The 20,128-nt window shown below is 32.4% G+C and overlaps 3 protein-coding genes across 8 annotated transcripts in view; 2 read left to right on the top strand and 1 right to left on the bottom strand.

The window, feature by feature from the left end:
• LOC149902711 (uncharacterized) overlaps positions 1 to 1,692 on the top strand; it is a 76,917-nt gene extending 75,225 nt beyond the window's left edge. For all 5 annotated transcript variants that reach the window (XM_090109564.1, XM_090109565.1, XM_090109569.1 and 2 more), the window contains exons 5-6: positions 38 to 362; positions 706 to 1,692. In XM_090109564.1, the coding sequence (XP_089965690.1) occupies positions 38 to 362; positions 706 to 1,108 (728 nt within the window). In that variant the 3' untranslated portion in view covers positions 1,109 to 1,692. The remainder of the gene's footprint in view (positions 1 to 37; positions 363 to 705) is intronic.
• Positions 1,693 to 5,004: 3,312 nt separating this feature from the next.
• Sfxn2 (sideroflexin 2) lies at positions 5,005 to 13,304 on the bottom strand. The gene is made up of 9 exons (XM_090109503.1): positions 13,129 to 13,304; positions 11,366 to 11,526; positions 10,141 to 10,311; positions 8,859 to 9,060; positions 8,352 to 8,430; positions 7,855 to 7,942; positions 7,006 to 7,131; positions 6,256 to 6,303; positions 5,005 to 5,232 (listed from the first exon to the last, which is right to left on the bottom strand). Exons 2-9 carry the CDS (start codon positions 11,521 to 11,523, stop codon positions 5,121 to 5,123), a joined length of 984 nt encoding a protein of 327 aa, XP_089965629.1. The 5' UTR covers positions 11,524 to 11,526; positions 13,129 to 13,304; the 3' UTR covers positions 5,005 to 5,120.
• A 1,494-nt stretch (positions 13,305 to 14,798) lies between these two features.
• LOC149902709 (uncharacterized) lies at positions 14,799 to 17,585 on the top strand. Of its 2 annotated transcripts, none has more exons than XM_090109537.1 (3): positions 14,799 to 14,950; positions 15,039 to 16,162; positions 17,236 to 17,585. In XM_090109537.1, exons 1-3 carry the CDS (start codon positions 14,799 to 14,801, stop codon positions 17,301 to 17,303), a joined length of 1,344 nt encoding a protein of 447 aa, XP_089965663.1. In that variant the 3' UTR covers positions 17,304 to 17,585. The 2 variants fall into 2 exon arrangements, with proteins under 2 accessions (XP_089965663.1, XP_089965662.1); XM_090109536.1 differs by having other exon boundaries at positions 15,039 to 16,353.
• Positions 17,586 to 20,128: the final 2,543 nt, after the last annotated feature.

Raw genomic sequence — 20,128 nt, 5'->3', positions numbered from 1 at the left:
ACAGCCGTTTAATTAATTATTCATATTTTCCTTTCAGCTACCATAGTAGTACTCGCGCACGCACACGCAGACACCATCCACACCTACGGCGAACACCTTCACACAGCCAACCTCATTACTAAAGAACACCAATTAGTTCAAACCGAACAAATCCACGAAGCAATCTTCATGATGCTCCAGATTATTATAGGACTAAAGTGTCTCCAAGCTAGAGGCGTGGAAGAAGTACCAGAAACGTTAACATCGTTTATAATTTTCAAAGAAAATATGGGCAGTGCTAACACGTCGGCGTCTGAAGACAGACTGAACTCTCTGTCCGCTCCCAAGACTAATTGTTACGGCAGATTGTGTATTTTACAAGGGTAGGCGTATTTTTTACAATTTTTTACTATCAAATGTATGTAATAAGTAATAACTAAATGTTCTGCTAAGTACACAATTCTTGATGTTAAAATCTAACACTTAGTCTAAAGTATTTTTGCGTTGCCAATAAAATTCTAATTGAAAAGCAATAAAAAAATATATATTTTCGCCGTATAATGTAGAATACCATCTCTAGGCAATTAGATTTTATTACATATTATGGACCTCTGCAATCATAATAATTAGCTGTACTTTATAAATACCACTTCGACTATAAAAGGACAATAAGTAGTCTTAAAAAAATTATGATGTTGAGAAATAATACCTATTATTATCTTTCAGGCTAAGCGAGGACTGCAGCAAACAGGACGACGAAAACCTCTCTTCACTATGCAAATGTGCAATAAAAGCCCTAGAAATCCTACTCCCTGGAGAGAAGTTATCACCGCTCCTAAAAGAAGTATTACAAGAAGAACGCGCGATATCATTGAACCAAGCTAAATCGGTTCTAGAGTTTATGCTTTGGGGCCCGCTAGATGTCGTACAAGGAGTACCTGTAGATGAAAGAGAACTATCGCTACAAAGGTGGCTCGATCTCGAAAGAGCCACAGTTTTACACGGTTTAGTGCGAACAAGAATACAACTGAATGTCTTCGAACAATTACATTTAATGTTCTTGGTCCGGTCCACCGCTAAGGCGATGTGTGACGCGTCTGTGTTGCTAGAAAAAGCGACTGTGTATTAATAGCTTTACTTTAAAAAGAGAAACGCATTAGTTTTTAAAAATGGCAACCCATTTTTTAATACAAATGTGAACCTCGTTAATTGTTAGTGTAAGATTATATTTAGTTATTGGGCACTCGATAAATATTTTAGCAGTCCTTTTTATTTATTGGCAATCTTGTTTTTAAGTTAAGAAATGTTGACGATCGCTACGCGTACTTAAAACTAACCTCTCATATCCATATTAAAAGACTATAAGATAAAATTAACATAGCTTTATATTGTTTAAAAACTGTGTAGCATTCGACGTCGAAAAAAACGAAAATTTTATATTGACGAATACAGACTATAAACAGTTGCATAGATAAAAAATAAGTTCATGAAATGACAAAATTGTCTTGCCAAATCAGGATTAGCTATACCCAAGTGCCAACGAATCTTGTGTACTGATACTCAAACAATCGGTGCCTTGTATCATAATACACTAACATAATTGTAAATGCATGTATTTATATTACTTATATCTAGCGTACAAGCGACTCTATAGTTCAAATAATTTTCATACTTGTATTAATTTTTATCGAATAAAGATATACGTATAACTTATTTTTGGTTTTATTTGTAAAGCATATCCCTTTAAAATATACCCCGACAACTCGATTTTAACAAGAAAGAATATGGTATGATAGACGAAACAAGATGATCGAGCTTTTCTCGGTAGGTTCTATACTTTATCTGAATTCATGCTAGAGCCTAGATCGATTTATCGCCAAATAATTCGCCCAGAAAACTGTCTACTACACGAAAGTGATTGGAGCTGTTTTAGAAATTCATATACCTGTAATTACAATAAAAAAATAGCTAGCTATCCTTTAGATAAAATATTAAAAGTTAGCGGATATTCAATCATTTTAACATATTTAAAAAAAACTACAGAATCGATTATAATTATACAAGCATTAGAAAGAAAGAAGAGAAAATATTCAATATCAAATATTCAAATTATTCTGTTTAGTTAGCATAATTTTATGTCATTGTCGTTCAACTTCAAAAGAGATTCAAGAGACGTAAAAATCAATCACTTATTAGTTCACTACAAGAATCGCGTACACAAATATGCACTAAAAATAATTTAGTCTACAATAAGTTATAAAAAGTTACAAAAGAGGGGTCGAGTTAACCACAAGAAGGGTTGTAGAGTGCCCGACTTCGAGGTGACGCAATTACTTGCAGAACTCGCCTCAATGGGCGGGGATATCAGTCTGTGAATAAATCACTTGGAATATTTAGACTTTCGTCTCATCTGAACGCAAGCCACAGCAGACCAGCGTGGCGACTGGCTTCCCTCGAAGCTGCTGACCCCGATGTACTAGCTTTTACGATAATTATTATATGAATTTGCAGAAAAAATTTCAATATCGCGATTTAGCAAAATAATATGAGGGTAGATGAATACTGTATGTAGGTATTATTATTTATTATCTGTGGTATTACGTACTTGCAGACTTTTTTAGTAATAATAATATTGAATGCTTATTAAATATCTCCGTTTATTTTCATGTAAATATTTTAATATATAATTTTTTATTTTTATAAAAGTAATATTAATTATGTCAATATTTTTTGTTGACTTTGAAATAGTTCTATCTACAAACCGTAAGATGGCGCTGAAATAAAACGTTTTATTAATTTGGTTGCTATTCTTGGGCACCATCGAACAACAATATTGAAGAACTATATTTTCATGGGTTACGAACATTTCTATACACTACACTACTTGCTTATTAGTTATTATTTTTCTATCCATACAAAATGTTAATTATAATTTTTATTTTGAATTTAAGCTTTACCTGGCTGTACTAATAAATAAACTGAGTAACCATTGATATAATTTTGTATTGCAGCTTCTTATATTTTGGAATTTATAATATTTTTATGAAATTTTAGTATTTTTTAGTATTAGTTGTATACGTAGTATATTATTATTAGTCTGTGGTATTAGTATTTTACGTTTTAAGTTTTTTTTAGTTTTAGTATATTTTAGTATTTAGTATGAGTGTGAGACCGTGTCTCAGCAGTGGAATAAGTAATAATAATTATTACATGGGCTGATGATGATGAAGATATTTCGATGTCTGAAAAAAATAAAACAATAAAACATAATTTCACAACAAATTTATTGTCTCAATCTTAAAGCGTGATACATAACAAGCGATAACAAATCAACACAATATTATAACTTTTTATCGACTATTATAATACTATTGTCAAAATCACAAAATTTATATTCTTACAAGTATTTACAAAATGGCTGACGTTTTCGATTTTTCCGATATTTATTTGTATTGTTTTATTGTATAATTCATAGTGCATTATCAGTCGCCATTATTTTTAAGGAACAAAACCATGGCACTGTTGGAATAAAAGTCCGTACTTAAATAATATCCGAAAAACTTAATATCGACGCACCTAACTTAAAATATAAACAGAAAGACAGATAGATGGAATGTTATACATAAATATATCTTGTATATTAAAAATAATCCACGGAATTTTAAGAACGTTGAAAATGTAAAGAAAATATAGCACATTTATTGTAGCATTAAGTCATAAAAAGTAAGCAAAATAATATTTAAAAGAAAATAATATCAATATTAAAAAACTAAAACTACAAAGGCTACGCCAAATAATACATATTTAAAATAATCAGATCAAAACAACCAAAAAAATGTACAAAAAATGATTTTAATAACAAAATGCGATAAAATGCAGATGAATTAAACATAGATAAAAAATGCTTTAAAACAAAAAAAAATATTTGCGCAAAAAACATTAAAGCTCCTACACATCTACATAATATAATTGCTTTTAAAAACAAATCTTTAATACAGTACAATAATTAAAACTAGCACATCAAATACTATCTAAAGAGCTTGAAAAAAACAGCTTTTTTCACTTTTACTTATGACATATTATAACCGATTTTTCAATAACAAATAAAAATATGTTGTGCATAAGTCGTAGCCATATCGTAGATTTGCTCATTTCATGAAATGTTCGATAATTTCATAAAATGGTCGCATTTAGTTGCCCATATCGAGAAACGATTTCTTATCATTGATCTGCTCAAACCTAAAACAATTCATGAAATGCGACCATTTCATTAAATTATCGAACATTTCATGAAGTCAGGAAATCTAGGATATGGCCACGACACATACATAATCATTATAAAGAGTCAGAAAAAGTGCTAAATTCAATTTAAATTCTGAACATTAAACTATTTAAAACATACTATTTATTTATATGAGCTCTGGCTAGAATAGTTAACTAATTTCAAACGGCAGTGTCATGAATCATACTAAATACTAAAATAAATGAAAATAATGTCTTTTAATATATTGCAAGCATTTCTCAATTATATGAGCAACTTAATTCTATTTCTAAGCTTAACTAAGTAATACCTTCTTACTCTAACACATTATATATTCCCATATGAAGTGAGATAGACTTAATGTATTCTATATTCTTGTAATTAAATAAAAATTGTCTGAATATAACATATTTGTGAATAAGTAAGCAGAAAAGTTTTTTAGTCATCGTGTCAATTCCGTCAATTTTATTAAATATTTAAGTACATAACAAATATTATAATAATATCATAATTGACGTCGATATAAAGCTGCGTAAAAAGAAAAAGTCTATCACTATCCTTTCTTATTTATCTGGATAGTAGAATATAATTTCTATTGTAATATGGTAAATGTCATTAATATTATATTTTGAATTTCTTTTTTGCGTTTTTCCTGCATTGTTTAAAAAAAATGTTTTTTTTTTTTGCAACAACTTAAAACCGTTACGAACATAATCCAATTTTGTTGAAAAAACAATTTTTTATATTAATCAAAAACCAATCGATTTATTGCGTACTGATACTTAAAAATATATTTTTAATATCAATCAATCCCACACAATATCTACCACTACCAGAGTTTCAAACCCATTTTTCTTCTTTTTCAATTTTTTTAAATAAATTACAGTCCCTTATTGAAATAAACATATTTAGGCGGTTTTCCATCTGTGTTCTTCAATATTTCTTCGTATCTGTCTTGTTCAAACCTCTTAATTGTGTCAATGGATAATTTGCTGTAAAATAAAAGAATAGACTTTATTTTCGCTTGCAAGGTAATGAATAAGTATAATCCATACTAATATTATAAATGCGAAAGTAACTCTGTCTGTCTGTCTGTTACTCAATCACGCCTTAACTACTGAACCAATTTGCATGAAATTTGGTATAGAGATATTTTGATACCCGAGAAAGGACATAGGATAGGTTTTATCCCGGAAATCCTACGGGAACGAGTTTTTCTTTGAAAACGCGGGCGAAGCCGCGGGCGGAAAGCTAGTAAATTATAAATAAATAAATATTTCACGACAATTTTTCCCACACGGCTCGATCTGATCCCATACTAACACCTTGGCCACGGACACCGGCGGCGCGACCGACGGCGCGACGAAGTCGCGCGGCGCGGTAAGCACGCCACGGGCAGTTGCGTTCGCCGCCGCGACCAGTGTAGACGAGGAGACGAGATGGCTTTATCAAAGTTAGCTCGACGTAGTTTGGAGAGTAGCAGCTTTTTTGCTCAAGATTTAATGTTTGGAAGATATAGTGGAGTACACGAATTAAATAGAAATCGTGTTACAGACGGAGAATTCCACCAAAAATTCATATTTTTGGTGGAATTCTCCGTATAATATATCCGTATATATATTTTTCATAAAATATAGGCATGATGAAAAATTATGTTGCGGGTGGCTAGACTTCCAAATAGCTGGTCTAGCTAGAATTTCTGCAATAAAAGCTTCCGACTCCATTTTCGCGAAAAAAAAACAAACTATTTTAAATTAAGTTCGCTCCGGCAGTAGTCGCCGCGTCTGCCGCTGGACTCCGTGGCCTGCGCCGTAATAACTCATACATTTGTTTCGATCGCTAGTCGTGCCGCGCGATTCGCTCGGGGAAATTCGCCGGTCGTCTCGCTGGTCGCCGCTGCGCGTGGCATGCCCAGTACATTTACATACATTTGATTCATTCGCAAGACCGGTCAAAATATAATAATTAAATGCATACTTATAAGAATTAATAAAAAACAGAATAAGTATACATACCATCTCTGAGGGAATATAGCACACGCGGTAGGCACCATGAATGTTAAGCTGAAAAAAATAATGTGTCACGATTTTATTTCGTATAAGTATATGTTTTTGTATAAGCTCAATCTATATAATTATTATATGTATATAAAAGAAAGTCGTGTTAGTTACTCCACTTATAACTCAAAAACGGCTGAACCGATTTAGCTGAAAATTGGCTGGGAGGTAGTTTAGAGCGAGGAGAAGGACATAGGATACTAAATATGTACCACGGGCGAAGCCGGGGCGAACCACTAGTTTTTAATATTTTCACAGTAAGTGACAATTGAGTGTGTAATCTACCTTTTTTTTAAGTGGAATCTACCTGTGATTTATCTACCTACATTTTTTTTATACCATTTCAAGCTAGTATAGTTATTGTAAGTCAGTCTGACTTACTACTAAAAATGTATAATATGTATTGGCTGTCCCGACAAAGGTGTTCTGCCTTACTCAATTACCACTTAGCGGTATGAAAAATAGTTTTTGGCTTTCAGGTCCACCCAATAGGCACACAAAATATCATGAGAATTGTTCCAGTTGTTTCGGAAGAATATGGTAACTAATATTGAGATATAAATTTATTAATTTAGCATTTGAATGCCATAAAACAAAAAATATCAATTTCAAAATATCAATTTTAATATTGAGACACCAGAATTTTATATAAATTTAGATTTTGATTAAATAATAAATGATTTTATTTAAATAATAATTGTTACTTACAAAAGTCCAACAATGCCGGTCTGTATCCCAATATGAGCCCATCTAATTTTCTGCATCCACGCTTTAGGCTCTAATCTCTCCATTATAACAGGTAAGAGTAACATACCGGGAGCGCACATTATTATCCTGCAATTTATTTCATTTATTAGTATTATTTTTTGAAGTACATATATATTTTTGAAGTGAAACTTCTTTATCGGGGTTGGAAAAAGTTTAGTGTAACATTTTTTCGTTACGCGTGACATTTTTCCGTTACGCGCCATCTTTTTCTTATTCTGTAAAGTTGCATATTATAGTAAATTATTTTTTGAAAAATAAGGTCATAAAGAAGTTTCACTTCTTACGTGTGTACACTAATACACGCACACATTTTTTTATTACTATTGTGTTTATTTATATAAATTATCAATGCCAATATGCTATGCTTCGTGTAAACATTTCATATTTGAGATAAATGTTTGAAAAAATCTACAGTCACTAAAATGCTAACGGTCTTACTAATAAAATGTTACCCATTCGCTATTCAATGGATTAGTTATTGCAATAACCTGTCTTGTTTTTATGATTGACATTTCATGTGAGCAAGAGCAGGACACAGCTATGGTAGAAAATGGTTGAAATTTATCCATTGTTTAACTTTTTATTAGTAAGTCCGTTAAAGTTTACTGCCATTTAAACTACCTATAAACATAATTTTCTATAAATTAAATTTAAATAAGAAAGCATAGTACAATTTAAACACATATCTAAACCTACACGTTGCAGCAGCAGTATTTCAATGTCGCGATGTAGTAAACCAAAACTATTAAAAAGATTAATAAGAAAAAAAAATTAATTAAATATTTATACCTAGAAGTAACAACTTGTGAAATTCCTTTAACTGGGGCCAATTGTGATTTGCCAATAATCTTTCCATTTTCATCAGTTACATCAAGACCTGGAATAAAAAATCATACATCTATATAACCCGTTTTGCGTTGTCACGGCATCACGTGTGAACGGCTGAACCAATTTCGATAATTATTTTTTTATTATATTCCTTGAAGTACGATGATGGTTCTTATGTAGAGAAAACGTAAATATGAACCACCGGCGAAGCCGGGGCGGACCGCTAGTCATATATAAACATTAAACATATAACATTTTAGAATATTTTTTTACCACTTAGACTTGACGATTTCTATCACTTTATATTAGTAAATCAAATCATAAAATATAATATGACATCTTGACATATTCATAACTTGCTGACAAAATTGAATTTGTCTCTATTACATTCCAAAATACAAGACGAAAGCGTCATAGCCGTTTCGGATATTAGACAGACAAACAAAAATATTACATACCTAATAATATTTCATTCTGCCTCATCAATGGAATGTTGACCCAGTTTGCCGACGCTACCGCTACAAAAGGAACAAATCTCTGAAAAAAAATACATTTATTTGTTCATTTAATCTGTATCAAAAATAAAAATACCATCAGACTAAAATCGGATTACGACGAATATATCGCCAATAAAAATCTTATCACTGTAGGTATATTTTTAATATGTATATCGTACTTTTTTTCAATGATTTGCCAAAAATAGAGATTACTTCATAAAATAAACTCACACATCAACAAAATCAAAATTAGATACATGTCGTTCAAGAATAATGTAGCTTTCTGCTAGTGAAATAATTTTTAAAATAATCCTTGGAAACAGACACATACTTTTCATCAAGATAATTTCCCTTGATGTGAATGAAACAAAGAAAACGAATCAATTCAATAATAAAATTTCAAAAATATTCTAATTTTGTAAAAAATTGTCTATGCTTTTTTTTTCAAATCAACTGTCAAAAACTTACCGCCAAAATGGGATTCGTAGCTCGTTTCTGTATAACAAATTTGAACGTTAGTGCCGTCGCCATGGCCGCGGAAGTCGCTGACACATACGCCACGCCCATTTGTTTAGTTGTTAATGGCGAATTAGCGTTACGGTTCGTGTAATTAACCAGAGCATTGAATGATTGGTTGACCCACTGCCAGAATACTACCGCTGTGGCTGTTCTGAAATTATTTTGAGATTTTTTTTAAGTGCTCACTAGGTAGAAATAAATATAAGGTATTTTTTTTTATTAAACACAGTACAGTACCACCTAATTGTAGGTCGAAGGTTAGGATAAGTATGTATATGGTTGAATAAACGAATTTGAATTTAAATTGAATTTTATTTCACAAAAATAATTAAAATTTACCTATTTACTACATACTCGTGTGGAAAAAAGGCTTTATCTGCAAGGTCACAAAAGGTACCTTCACCTACTTGTACTTAATTAATTAAAAATAGATATGTCACACAGACCGGAACCTTTTCAAATAGAAAGCTTGTTTAATTTATTTTTAGATGTTGTTCTGTGCTATTGCCCGTTTTTCGTATTTTCTCCACAAGTCTTTGTCCCTGAACAAAGCCGTTAAAAAATTACTGAATTGGTCATTGAGTTACATGTACTACGTACTAGAGAGGACATCGCTACTAACACTATTTGTAACACGAGTTAGAGTCAATCGTCTCAAACTCAATTTTTTTTTTGTTACATTGATTGGTTTTAATTGATAAGTTTATTCATATTTTTTTAATAAGATAAACAATATTTATTTGTTACATTGATTGGTTTTTTATAAGAAATAAGAGGCAGAATATCTACAAAGTCGCAAAGATTGTTTGTGGTGCCCTCTCTAGTAATAATACCTCAATGGAATTAGTCGAGCCATTCTCGAGTTTTACGCTTATCAACACACGGCGATTCATTTTAACACGCTTCTATCAAATTCACCTGTATGTCTGTATATAACCAACATGTATTCTACAAACACACTTGATTTTGACCCACTTTAAATGGACAGATTTGATTCAAACGATGTGGCAACATAAAAATGTTTAATGCTCTTTTAACTATAATTGTTATCTAATATATATAAATCTCGTGTCACAATGTTTGTCCTCAATGGACTCCTAAACCACTTAACCGATTATAATAAAATTCGCACACCATGTGCAGTTCGATCCAACTTGAGAAATAGGATAGTTTAAACATGTAGGTACCACGGGCGAAGCTGGGGCGGACCACTAGTTATTATATAGATTACCTGTACCACTGCAACATGGCGCCTGTAACGAGACATCCTCCAGGCATTTGGAATGACATTCGACCGAAGACATTCTGTAGTTCACCGCTGTCTGGATGAAATGCCGATTCGTATAACTGTTTAGCTCTCACCACTTGGTCTATTGTTGTTCCGGAGGGCTCTTTTCCTTCCCTGAAATTTTTATTTTATTAAATTTATATAGTAAATGACAAATTCGTGTGTTAGTTAGTTGGTCAATCTTACTATTCTATTCTATATATCACTCAACTAGCGTTGTCCCGCGGTTTTACCCGCATTGCTCCGCTCCTGTTGGTCTTAGCGTGATAATATATAGGCTATAGCCTTCCTCAATAAATGGGCTATCTAACACCGAATGAATTTTTCAAATCAGACCAGTAGTTTCTGAGATTAGCGCGATCAAACAAACAAACTCTTCAGCTTTATAATATTAAAAAGTATAGATATTTCTGTATTTATGAGCTTTGAACTATGGCCTGAGTTGTTTATTGAGAATATGAATATTAATGAACAATCAATCATATCTACTGTAAAAATTTCCAGCAATTACTATCAATAAATGCACAGTCTCAATCTGTTTATACTAGAATTTTTAAGAACATCCTACAAATATTATAAATGCGAAAGTTTGTGAGGATGGATGTTTGTTAGGAACTTTTTTACGCAAACACTGCTGAACCGATTACAATGAAATTTAGTATGTAGGTAGCTGAAGATCCATAATAGGACATAGGCTGCCCCGAAATCCCACAGAAACGGGAACTATACGGGTTTTTCTTTGAATACGCGGACACTAATTACCGGTAATTTAGTTATTTTAACTACCACAATGGAAAGGCTAAAAAATAATTAAACTAAATAAGGGTATTTTACTTATATAAAACCTCTGGTAAAGTTGTATAGTACCATCACTAGCAATATTAGGTCTACATACTACTAATATTGACCGCCTCCTTGGTACAGTTGTTGACGCGTGAGCGTAGCACCGTGGGGTCCTGGGTTCGATTCCCGGTGGAGACGAAGAAAAAAAAATGTCTTGGTCTGGTAGGACACAGAAGGCTGATCACCTACTTGTCCCTAAAGAAAATCGATCAGTGAAACAGATGTTTAATGCATCTACCCCTTACGGCTTACTCCACATGGGGACATGGGACTTCACTTATCCTACTAATATTATATTAATTATATTGTTTTTAAAACTACTTACTTATAATTAACATAGAGCTCTTTAGCCTGGTACAATTCCTTCTCCGGAACTAGAGAGAGGAGGGGATTCGAGATGAAGGCAAAATGCCGAAATCTGCCCACAAATGTGCTTTGGTCCCATAGAGGTTGGGTGATGTCAATTCTTTTTTCTGCAGCCATTTTCTGAAATATAAATAAAGATATATAACTTACAAAACACAGATGGATATTAGATAATACTAGCTTACCGCCCGCGGCTTCGCCCACTTTGTCTAAAACCTATTAAATTATATACTAAAACATTCCTCTTGCATCACTCTATCTATTAAAAAAAACTGCATCAAAATCCGTTGCATAGTTTAAAAGATCTAAACATACATAGGACACACAAACAGCAATATCTCTGTTTTATACTAGCTATCCGGCCGCGGCTTTGCCAGCGTTTTGAAAGAAAACCTATCCTATGTGTTAATCCAAGTTACCCTCTATATGTGTGCTAAATTTCATTGTAAGCGGTTCAGTAGTATTTGCGTGAAAGACTAACAAACACACACACACACTCACATCCTCACAAACTTTCGCATTTATAGTATTAGTAGGATAGTGTTTATTCATTATTGGTTTATGTACATGATAAACGTGCACATACTCTTATCATGTTGTGTTGATCATAATCTTATTCTTATCTGATTATAGAATGCAATATGATTTTATTGACATTTCCTAGTATATTATTGCAATAAATTATATAATCTTGTTATTATGTAATTAATGAAACCATTGTATAGGAGAAACTATCTAATGTCTATATTTGTTCAGAAAATACATTAATTGTGAGGAAAATTATAGGAAAAATTGCATTTTACTATATTTAACTAACTGTGCCCTGCGTTTTCAACCGCATTGCTCTTGTTGCTCTTAGCGTGATGATATATGGGCTATCTATCACCGAAAGAATTTTTCAAATCGGACCAGTTGTTCCTGAGATAAGTGCGTTCAAACAAACAAACTCTTCCGCTTTATAATATTACTGTAGATTACAGAATAACTTTTAAACTTTCCAGTGTCACACAAATTGCTATTTAAAATTTATTTATAACTAGAAAAAATTTATGAATTGTAGCATAATTATAATCAATTATTGTTCGTTCATTGCACTACTACAATTGTTTAAATGATGCGCAGATATATATCAGATAGATTTAAATTATGTTTCTTGTTGCTACTGCATATCAATTTACAGTAATATAGAACTAATGGGCAAGTGCATAAAAAAAATAGCACAACAATATTTTTTTTTTAATAACTCAGGCCCCGGAATCACAGACACAATAGAAAACCTATTGTGTCGTGGACCGATCGGGCCGTTCGGGGCTCAATGGGTTAAATAGTAAATACTTAATATTATTCAACTACCCACTGTTTTAATAATCACCTAAGTGAGAGTAAGACAATATTCCAAATAATAATCTTGCAGTTTAATAAGAGGCACATAAATTCATTTTAGTAATTAAATGTTATTACGTTGTACAAACTGTACGTTTAATATCTGCGAAATAAGCGTAACTTTAGTTATGACATTGAAAAATTATTTTTTAACAACACCGTAGTATCTATTATTATATTTGTCTCGTGCTACTACCTGAATGCTCGACCTTGGATTTGTTTTAACATCCATTTAAATTAATACCGCAAAACTTGAGCGAAACCAGCTTGAAAATTATATAAGCAGTTCTGAATGGTTCGTTTGAAAATTGTTTTTAAGAGTATAAATTATGTACTCACTAGAAATGTTCGATGTAATTTAATCCCACGAAAAGCACAACAAAGTTAAATTTATGTATATTATTCTTAATTTAAATTTTATAACACTTTAGGCCAATTGTCGACTGCGGACTGCCAAATGCGCCGACCGCGACAGGCGACAGTTATTGCGATTTGTGAATAATTGTGAATTTGCAAGTGCGATTCAGTGTTAGCAACCTGAAGTGAGCTGATTATCGTACCAGGGGCGTAAAATTATCGTACATTAGGCGTTTTTGGTTCGAAATTATCGTACTTTTTAGAATAAAGTCAATTATAAATAAATAAATCATATAAATTGTAATATTGATAAGTATGCAAGTTCTCTATAGTTAATCTTTGTTTAACTACCGCTGTCAAATCAACGGGACACTGTAACCCAAACGTTTACGTGCCTTAATATTCATTATACTCTTTGGTTTTACGCGTGGTACAGACTACCTGAACCGATTCCATTTCCACTTTATGTTCAATAAACGCGCCAAGTTTAAAATTCAATCTGACAAAATTTCACTGTTCCCATGAAAGTTCGATATGAAACACGTCAAATTTCATATTTGTATGGGTGAAATAATATAAATTCTCGAATTTTGCCTGATAGAAATTATCGTAAAATCAGCGTACGATAATAACATGCTATCGTACATCGTACGTAGGCACCAAATTATCGTGTTTGTACGATAATTATCGTACGGTTGGGAACGCTGGTGCGATTGCAGATTGACGACTATTGACAGATGACAATGACATTTCAGTTTACGCATTTAAAACCATTAAAACGATGATTCTCTGACCAATGCAAACTTATCACCCCATCAATGGAATTTTGGGTCGAAAATAACCTTGATCGATAGGTCTCCGTTAGGTCCTTTACTATACGGACCTAACGGTAAAGAATACGATTTTGATAAAATTCGCCAATTTTGCTATGGATGAGGTGCTAAAGAGTAATTTTTTTATAACCAAAAAAAAAAAAAAATTATTTATAAAAAAAACTAAAGGGGACCTAACGAAAAAACTGTGGGACCTTAAAGGACCTAATGGAGACCTATCGATTAAGGTCATTTTTGACCCAAAATTCTATGGATGGGGTGCTAAACTATATTTTTTTTATAAGCATAATTTAAAAAAATAATAAAAAAAAATGTTGTGTGGTTTTATGAAACCACGGTAAAAGTGAAACTGTTCGAACGGTTCCGAACACTGCTTTGTGTAGCGCATGTCGCGTGACGGTCGGCTGCCGAGTAGATACCTACTCGGCAGCCGCAATACGTACGCGACATGCGTTACACAGACCAAAAAGTTTGAGACGATGTAATAAAAGTTCCACTTTAAAAAAACTAAAGGGGACCTAACGAAAAAATTGTGGGACCTTAAAGGACCTAACGGAGACCTATCGATCAAGGTCATTTTCGACCCAAATTCCAAAATTCCATTGATGGGGTGCTAAGTTTGCATTGGTGATTCTCTGCTACATTATTCTAATGAAATTCATAGTTATTATAATGATAATATTTATAAATGATATTTAATATATAGTTGAATCTAGTTGGATGGATAGATGAATGGAATGGAATGGAACAGTCGTATACAGATAAAAGTAGAAATTTATTCGTACAGATTCAATAAATAGTCTGTAAAATTAAAATAATATGGCGGCTGTTCTAGCAACAGCCGATATGACGATTCAAAAGAATTCACAAATTTTAGTTTATGTTGAAGAAGCGTTAGAAGATTTACTGGTTGTTTCTTATTCAACTGAGACTAAAAAATTCCAAGGTGTACTTTTAGATTCTAATAAGGGGTATGTATTAGTGTAATAACTCAACTTTAAGTTTATCGATTGTAGTATAATTTTCTCTAAATTAATCAAAATATTTAATTCCTTGCAGTAATTTACCATTCGGTGTGTATAGCCTTCATCCAGCTTTCACAAAATCATCAGAGAAAAATGCCGCTAAAGACGAGAAATTACATTCCGCCAGTCAAAGATTTACATACCAAGAGCCTCAATATGCCAATGAGGATCAAAAATCTAAAAAGCAAGGTCCCAAGACAAAACCACAACCACGCCAAAAGATGACGGTGCGGCTGCGACCTCGAAAAGTGCTATGTTCTAATTGCCAAGGCATTTGCAATGAAAACAATGAAAACGTGGACGTGTCCAAAAAACGTAAATTAGATTCCGACGATGAAACGTCTAAGCAAGGGTCTGACTCATCAAAAATAGAAAAAGAGATGACGAAGGGCATGTTGATACCTAAGCTATCTAGACTGCAACCTAGCGAAATAACGAGTGCAATGAAGTCAACAAAAACTTATCAGAAGGGTAGTGAAAAAATTAAAAGTGTAAAAAGTGAAAAGTGTGATGATAGTGAAAAAGTGACTCAGGAGCTAGCTTTCGTTAGTGTTTCTGATAATGGTGATAATACATGTGATATTGGTGATAACAAAGATAGTGATGCAGCATTTAGCAATCTTTTCTCTAGTGCAAGAACTCTCAAAATATGTTTCGGTGAGGGTGAGGGGACCGTCGTTAAAATACCACCTCTAAACGGCGACTTCAATGAGGATTCCGGTGTATCATGTGATATGTCTAAGCCTATAAAAATAGGTTCGAAAGCAGTTAAGAAAGCTTTGAAAAAAGCTAAAAAACAAGCTAAGAAAACTGCTGTAAAACCTGTAACATGGAGTAATCATTCACCGAAACATATTGGTGCACTATCACCAAGAAATAATGTCGCTAAAAGCCCCCCATCTGACCCTCTAGAAAAGAAACACAAACATAAGGTCAAACACAAAAAGAAGCACAGAGTTCCTAGAAAACGTGATGAAAACTCGAGTAAAAGTGACGGTGATTCAAATGATTATTTTAACAATATAAAAGACAGTTGTTTAAAGCAAAAACTTTCAATAAGTTTGCGCCGACTGAGCAGTAATTCTTATGAATGTCGTGAGGATATGTCTGATGATTGTGAGAGTGAGACGGTTCCTGACTTCCCAGCTGATTCGGAAGGTATCGGTGGGCAGTTGCTTAGAGTCTCGCCTGGTGATATAGTTTGGGGCAAGGTTGTCGGCTTCCCCTGGTGGCCTGGCCGGGTTTTAAGTGTTACACCTACATCTCGAGCTCATGTTGCATGGTTTGCTTCTACAACATCATCCCTCATGCCATGTGATAGTTTATGCCCATTCTTAGAAGACTATAAGGTATTTCGTTTGCTTAAAGCTATCTGCATTTATTTTTTCACATAACTTGTTTTCCTATTCTCTTTTTCAAATTTTGGATACATTTAACTTATTAACCCATTGACCACCGAGCGGCCCGATCGGGCCGCGACACAATAGATTTTCTATTGTGTCTGTGATCCGGGGACTGAGGGATTAAATCATAACATAAATATATAATCTTCCCTTTATAGTACTGCTATTTGTAAGATTTATTCTATGTGTATTCAACCAATAATAACAGTGACTATCATATGCCAAGGCTTATGACTTTAAGGTTCATATTTTATTTTATGTTTTGCCCATCAACACTGCATTAATATCCTGGCCACTATTACTATTCCTTACTAAAATACCTTCATGCATTTGTATTACATGTGTCATAGTATATTACTGAAATTCATGAAAATCCATTCAACAGAATGGGTGCAATAACATAAGAGTTAAGCAGAAAGGACTAGGAACTCGCCATGCAAAAGAAAACATTTCAATGGCTTATGTGTTACTAATAGTACATATTCTACATCACTTTTCACTGCCTCACCAAAATCTTTTCAGTGGTTTTTGTATGAATAAATAACAAACATGCATCGTCATAATCTTTCGTGGCTATTTACTAGAATTTAAAGCTGATTGTTTTTAAAGCTCACATTCTACATTTGATTATCAGCCCATATATGTTGCCACTGCAGAGACACAGGCCTCCATCAGGCTTAAGGTCATAATCCATACTTATACATGCCGTAACTAACTCAAACTCAAACATTATTAATTCAATTAGACTTCTTCTAAAAGCACTTTTGAATCGTCATAGCATAATTACAATTAGCACCGTTTTTCTTCAATTCGAACTTAACATTTCAGGTACGTTTCAACAAAAAAAAAAGGGGGCCGTACAAAGAGGCTGTAAAGCAAGCAACGATAGAGGCTAAACGGAACGAATCTCACGCAGATCCGTTAGCCAGCCCTACGCACTTGACCGTCTCGCCGCGCCCCATCGATGTGTTCTCGTAAATGTGATTTAGACGTACTGCCGAATTGAAAATTAATGTGATATTTCAAATATTTTTATCTGCACAAACCATTGACCATTAGACGTAAGCGTAATTAGTTAGTAAGAGATGTGAGTTATTGTATTTAAATAGGTTCTTATTTCGTGTAAATAGGAAACCTTGAATGCTATGCAAGTTTTAACACTATGATCAAACTTACAGATTTTTCTTAATAACTGCTGCAAAACTAATAATATTGGACTATAAAACTAACTGAAAGAAATAGAATACTTTATTTATCAGTCCTCATAATTGATTGAAATGTTGTATTTTTAATTGATAGATAGATTTGAATAGACCTGTGTGTGCACATAATATGGCGAATGGATCTGCACAAATATTGTTCCAGCCTCTAATAAATGACAGTCACTTAAAAACTACTAGATATTTATATTATGATTTTAATTTTGAATTGTAATTTGTAGAATTTGCATAGTAATCAAGAGATAGTGCACATATATGGGGAATATCCTTATAACATAACCCATTTGTGTACACCTGTGTTATTAAAAAAAACTACTTACAATAATTTTAATTACCAAATTGCATCTTAGTTGCAATCATTATTCCTGATTGTATATATGCTTATACATATAAATAGTTAAAAATAAAACTTGATATGAATGAGTGTAATGGTTTAAAAATTCCAATAATTGACCGTTATCGAAATGGTCTCTATAAACTCCTTTTATGTAGAGATAGATAGGTTGATGTAATACTGCCATAAAAAATATTTTGCTCTATAAAAAGTAAAATATGTTCCATGAGCTTATTTGTTGCAGTGATTAAATACTTATGCTGTTTGATTACTTATGTAACGGACCATTAGCCTAACAGATGTTATAATTTATGTTTAAAGGTAATACATATGCAAACTTATGTGAATTTATAGTTATCTCTTTTGGCTTGGCACAAAGTTAAGAACAAAGTTATGTGTCTATGGGTACAATTGTTTTCTGGATAAAAGTATTTACAATTTTCATTAAGTACTATCAAAAAATATGTGCAATACGAATACAATACAAATAATAGCTAATTCCAAAACAATTACATAAAGACGTATAGCTAGGAAATTGTTCTAATTCTTACATTCATAATCAATGTTTGTTATTTCTTTATTTTCAATTTATTTTGTTATAAAACTTATTTTAAAATGTATCTTTCCTTAGGTTATTAGGTACTTATACATTCTTAAGAGTGGTTGCCATTTCTATGACATTTGGTATATTTATCAGAAACCATAGAAAAAGAAGCAATATTTTCTTATATTATTTTTGTTTACTTGGTTTTATATAACTGAGAGAAGTTGTAAAAACTGTTATTTAATTTTATAAGTATTTTATTTAGAATATGTTGAGGGATTTATTTGTGAATTCGTTTAGTTCTCCTTATTATGTGTTCTGTGATGATATAATGAATTCTCTATACTTAGTTTTAAATTTATATGTTAAAACATTTATTATTTAAATATAGGGGGTTATAATTTGTAAGAATTTTCTTAGTAGTTTCAACATCAAATTGAATGTATACTTGTAAAATGCGAAATCCATTGCATATTGGTTAAAAGACGTAATGTTTTTGTATATTGTTCCTAAATAGGCCTGTATGTGGTGGTTCCTCTTTTTGTCTTACTTCTTACTATCTTACTATCTTACTAATATTATAAAGAGGAAAGGTTTGATTTTTTGTTTGTTTGTTTGTATGAATTGAATAGGCTCCGAAACTACTTGGCAGATTTGAAAAATTCTTTCACTGTTGGAAAGCTACATCATTTCTGAGTGACATAGGCTAGGTTTTATCCCGGAAATCCCACGGGAACGGGAACTATGCGGGTTTTTTTTTGAAAACGCGGGCGAAGCCGCAGGCGGAAAGCTAGTGTCTTATATTGCAAGTTGAATTCTGCATTTGTTAAAATAATAAATTAGTTCTGGCCAACATCTATACACATAAATTTTTGATTACTAGATATTTCTGGGTCATGTGTGAAAATTGAGTTAAAGTTATAAAAAAAAGTAATGCTTGTATATTAAGGTGTTCATATGTCAGGTATTTTGTCAAAATACCGGTATTTTGTATTTCATCATAGTATTCCGTGCCGTATTTTGCAAGTCGGCAAGCACCACAAGCACCCTCTGATATATCAATAGAATGTTTGAAATTTAAATTAACTGTACTTATCTACAGTGTTACAATGTGCTATCTAATGTTTTGCAATTTTTATTGTCAATTTTCGTAGATGTTCATAACTAAATGTAGGAAATTGTAAACGATTCAGTGTCTTTTTGGGGTATAGTGAGTGGACCACTGCCTAAAGACGCTTAGCATACCTAATGCAAAAGATGCATTTTCTTCATTGAGGTTCTTATTGCTAAATATCATAACAGTCATGTGATATAAATCACATAACTAGAAATAAATGTATAAAATATTATTTCTAATATGAAAATGATAATATGAATGCCTCATTCAATAGGCGCCTTTAGAACTTTCAATTCTACCTTCAATGTGAAAAAAATCTACTCAAAGTTAAATGCTACTCTAGCTACTCTGATTTTGAAAAATATTTGATTAAACATTATATATACTTATGCTTCTTAGCGCCAAAAATATATTCTTCATTATATAATTGCTTGTAATGTAATTGGCGGTGTATATTACTTAAATGGTCCTAATAATATTATGTGGAAGATAAATCACAATGTGTG

The sequence above is a fragment of the Colias eurytheme genome, chromosome 14 (assembly GCF_061535395.1).
Source record: "Colias eurytheme isolate Ceu_HAF_F1 chromosome 14, ilColEury1 Martin Lab GWU primary, whole genome shotgun sequence".
In the NCBI taxonomy this organism is placed as follows: Eukaryota; Metazoa; Arthropoda; class Insecta; order Lepidoptera; family Pieridae; genus Colias; species Colias eurytheme.
Note: the sequence above shows the minus strand (reverse complement) of the source record. Positions and strands in the feature narration are given on the sequence as shown.

Coding starts and splice junctions, on each gene's coding strand:
- LOC149902709 (XM_090109536.1), top strand. CDS start 14,799: ATGGCGGCTGTTCTAGCAACAGCCGATATGACGATTCAAAAGAATTCA. Junction 14,951..15,038: donor CTTTTAGATTCTAATAAGGG/GTATGTATTAGT, acceptor AATTCCTTGCAG/TAATTTACCATTCGGTGTGT. Junction 16,354..17,235: donor CATTCTTAGAAGACTATAAG/GTATTTCGTTTG, acceptor TTAACATTTCAG/GTACGTTTCAACAAAAAAAA.
- Sfxn2 (XM_090109503.1), bottom strand. CDS start 11,523: ATGGCTGCAGAAAAAAGAATTGACATCACCCAACCTCTATGGGACCAA. Junction 6,304..7,005: donor ACCGGCATTGTTGGACTTTT/GTAAGTAACAAT, acceptor TATTTTTTTCAG/CTTAACATTCATGGTGCCTA. Junction 5,233..6,255: donor GCTATATTCCCTCAGAGATG/GTATGTATACTT, acceptor TTTATTTTACAG/CAAATTATCCATTGACACAA.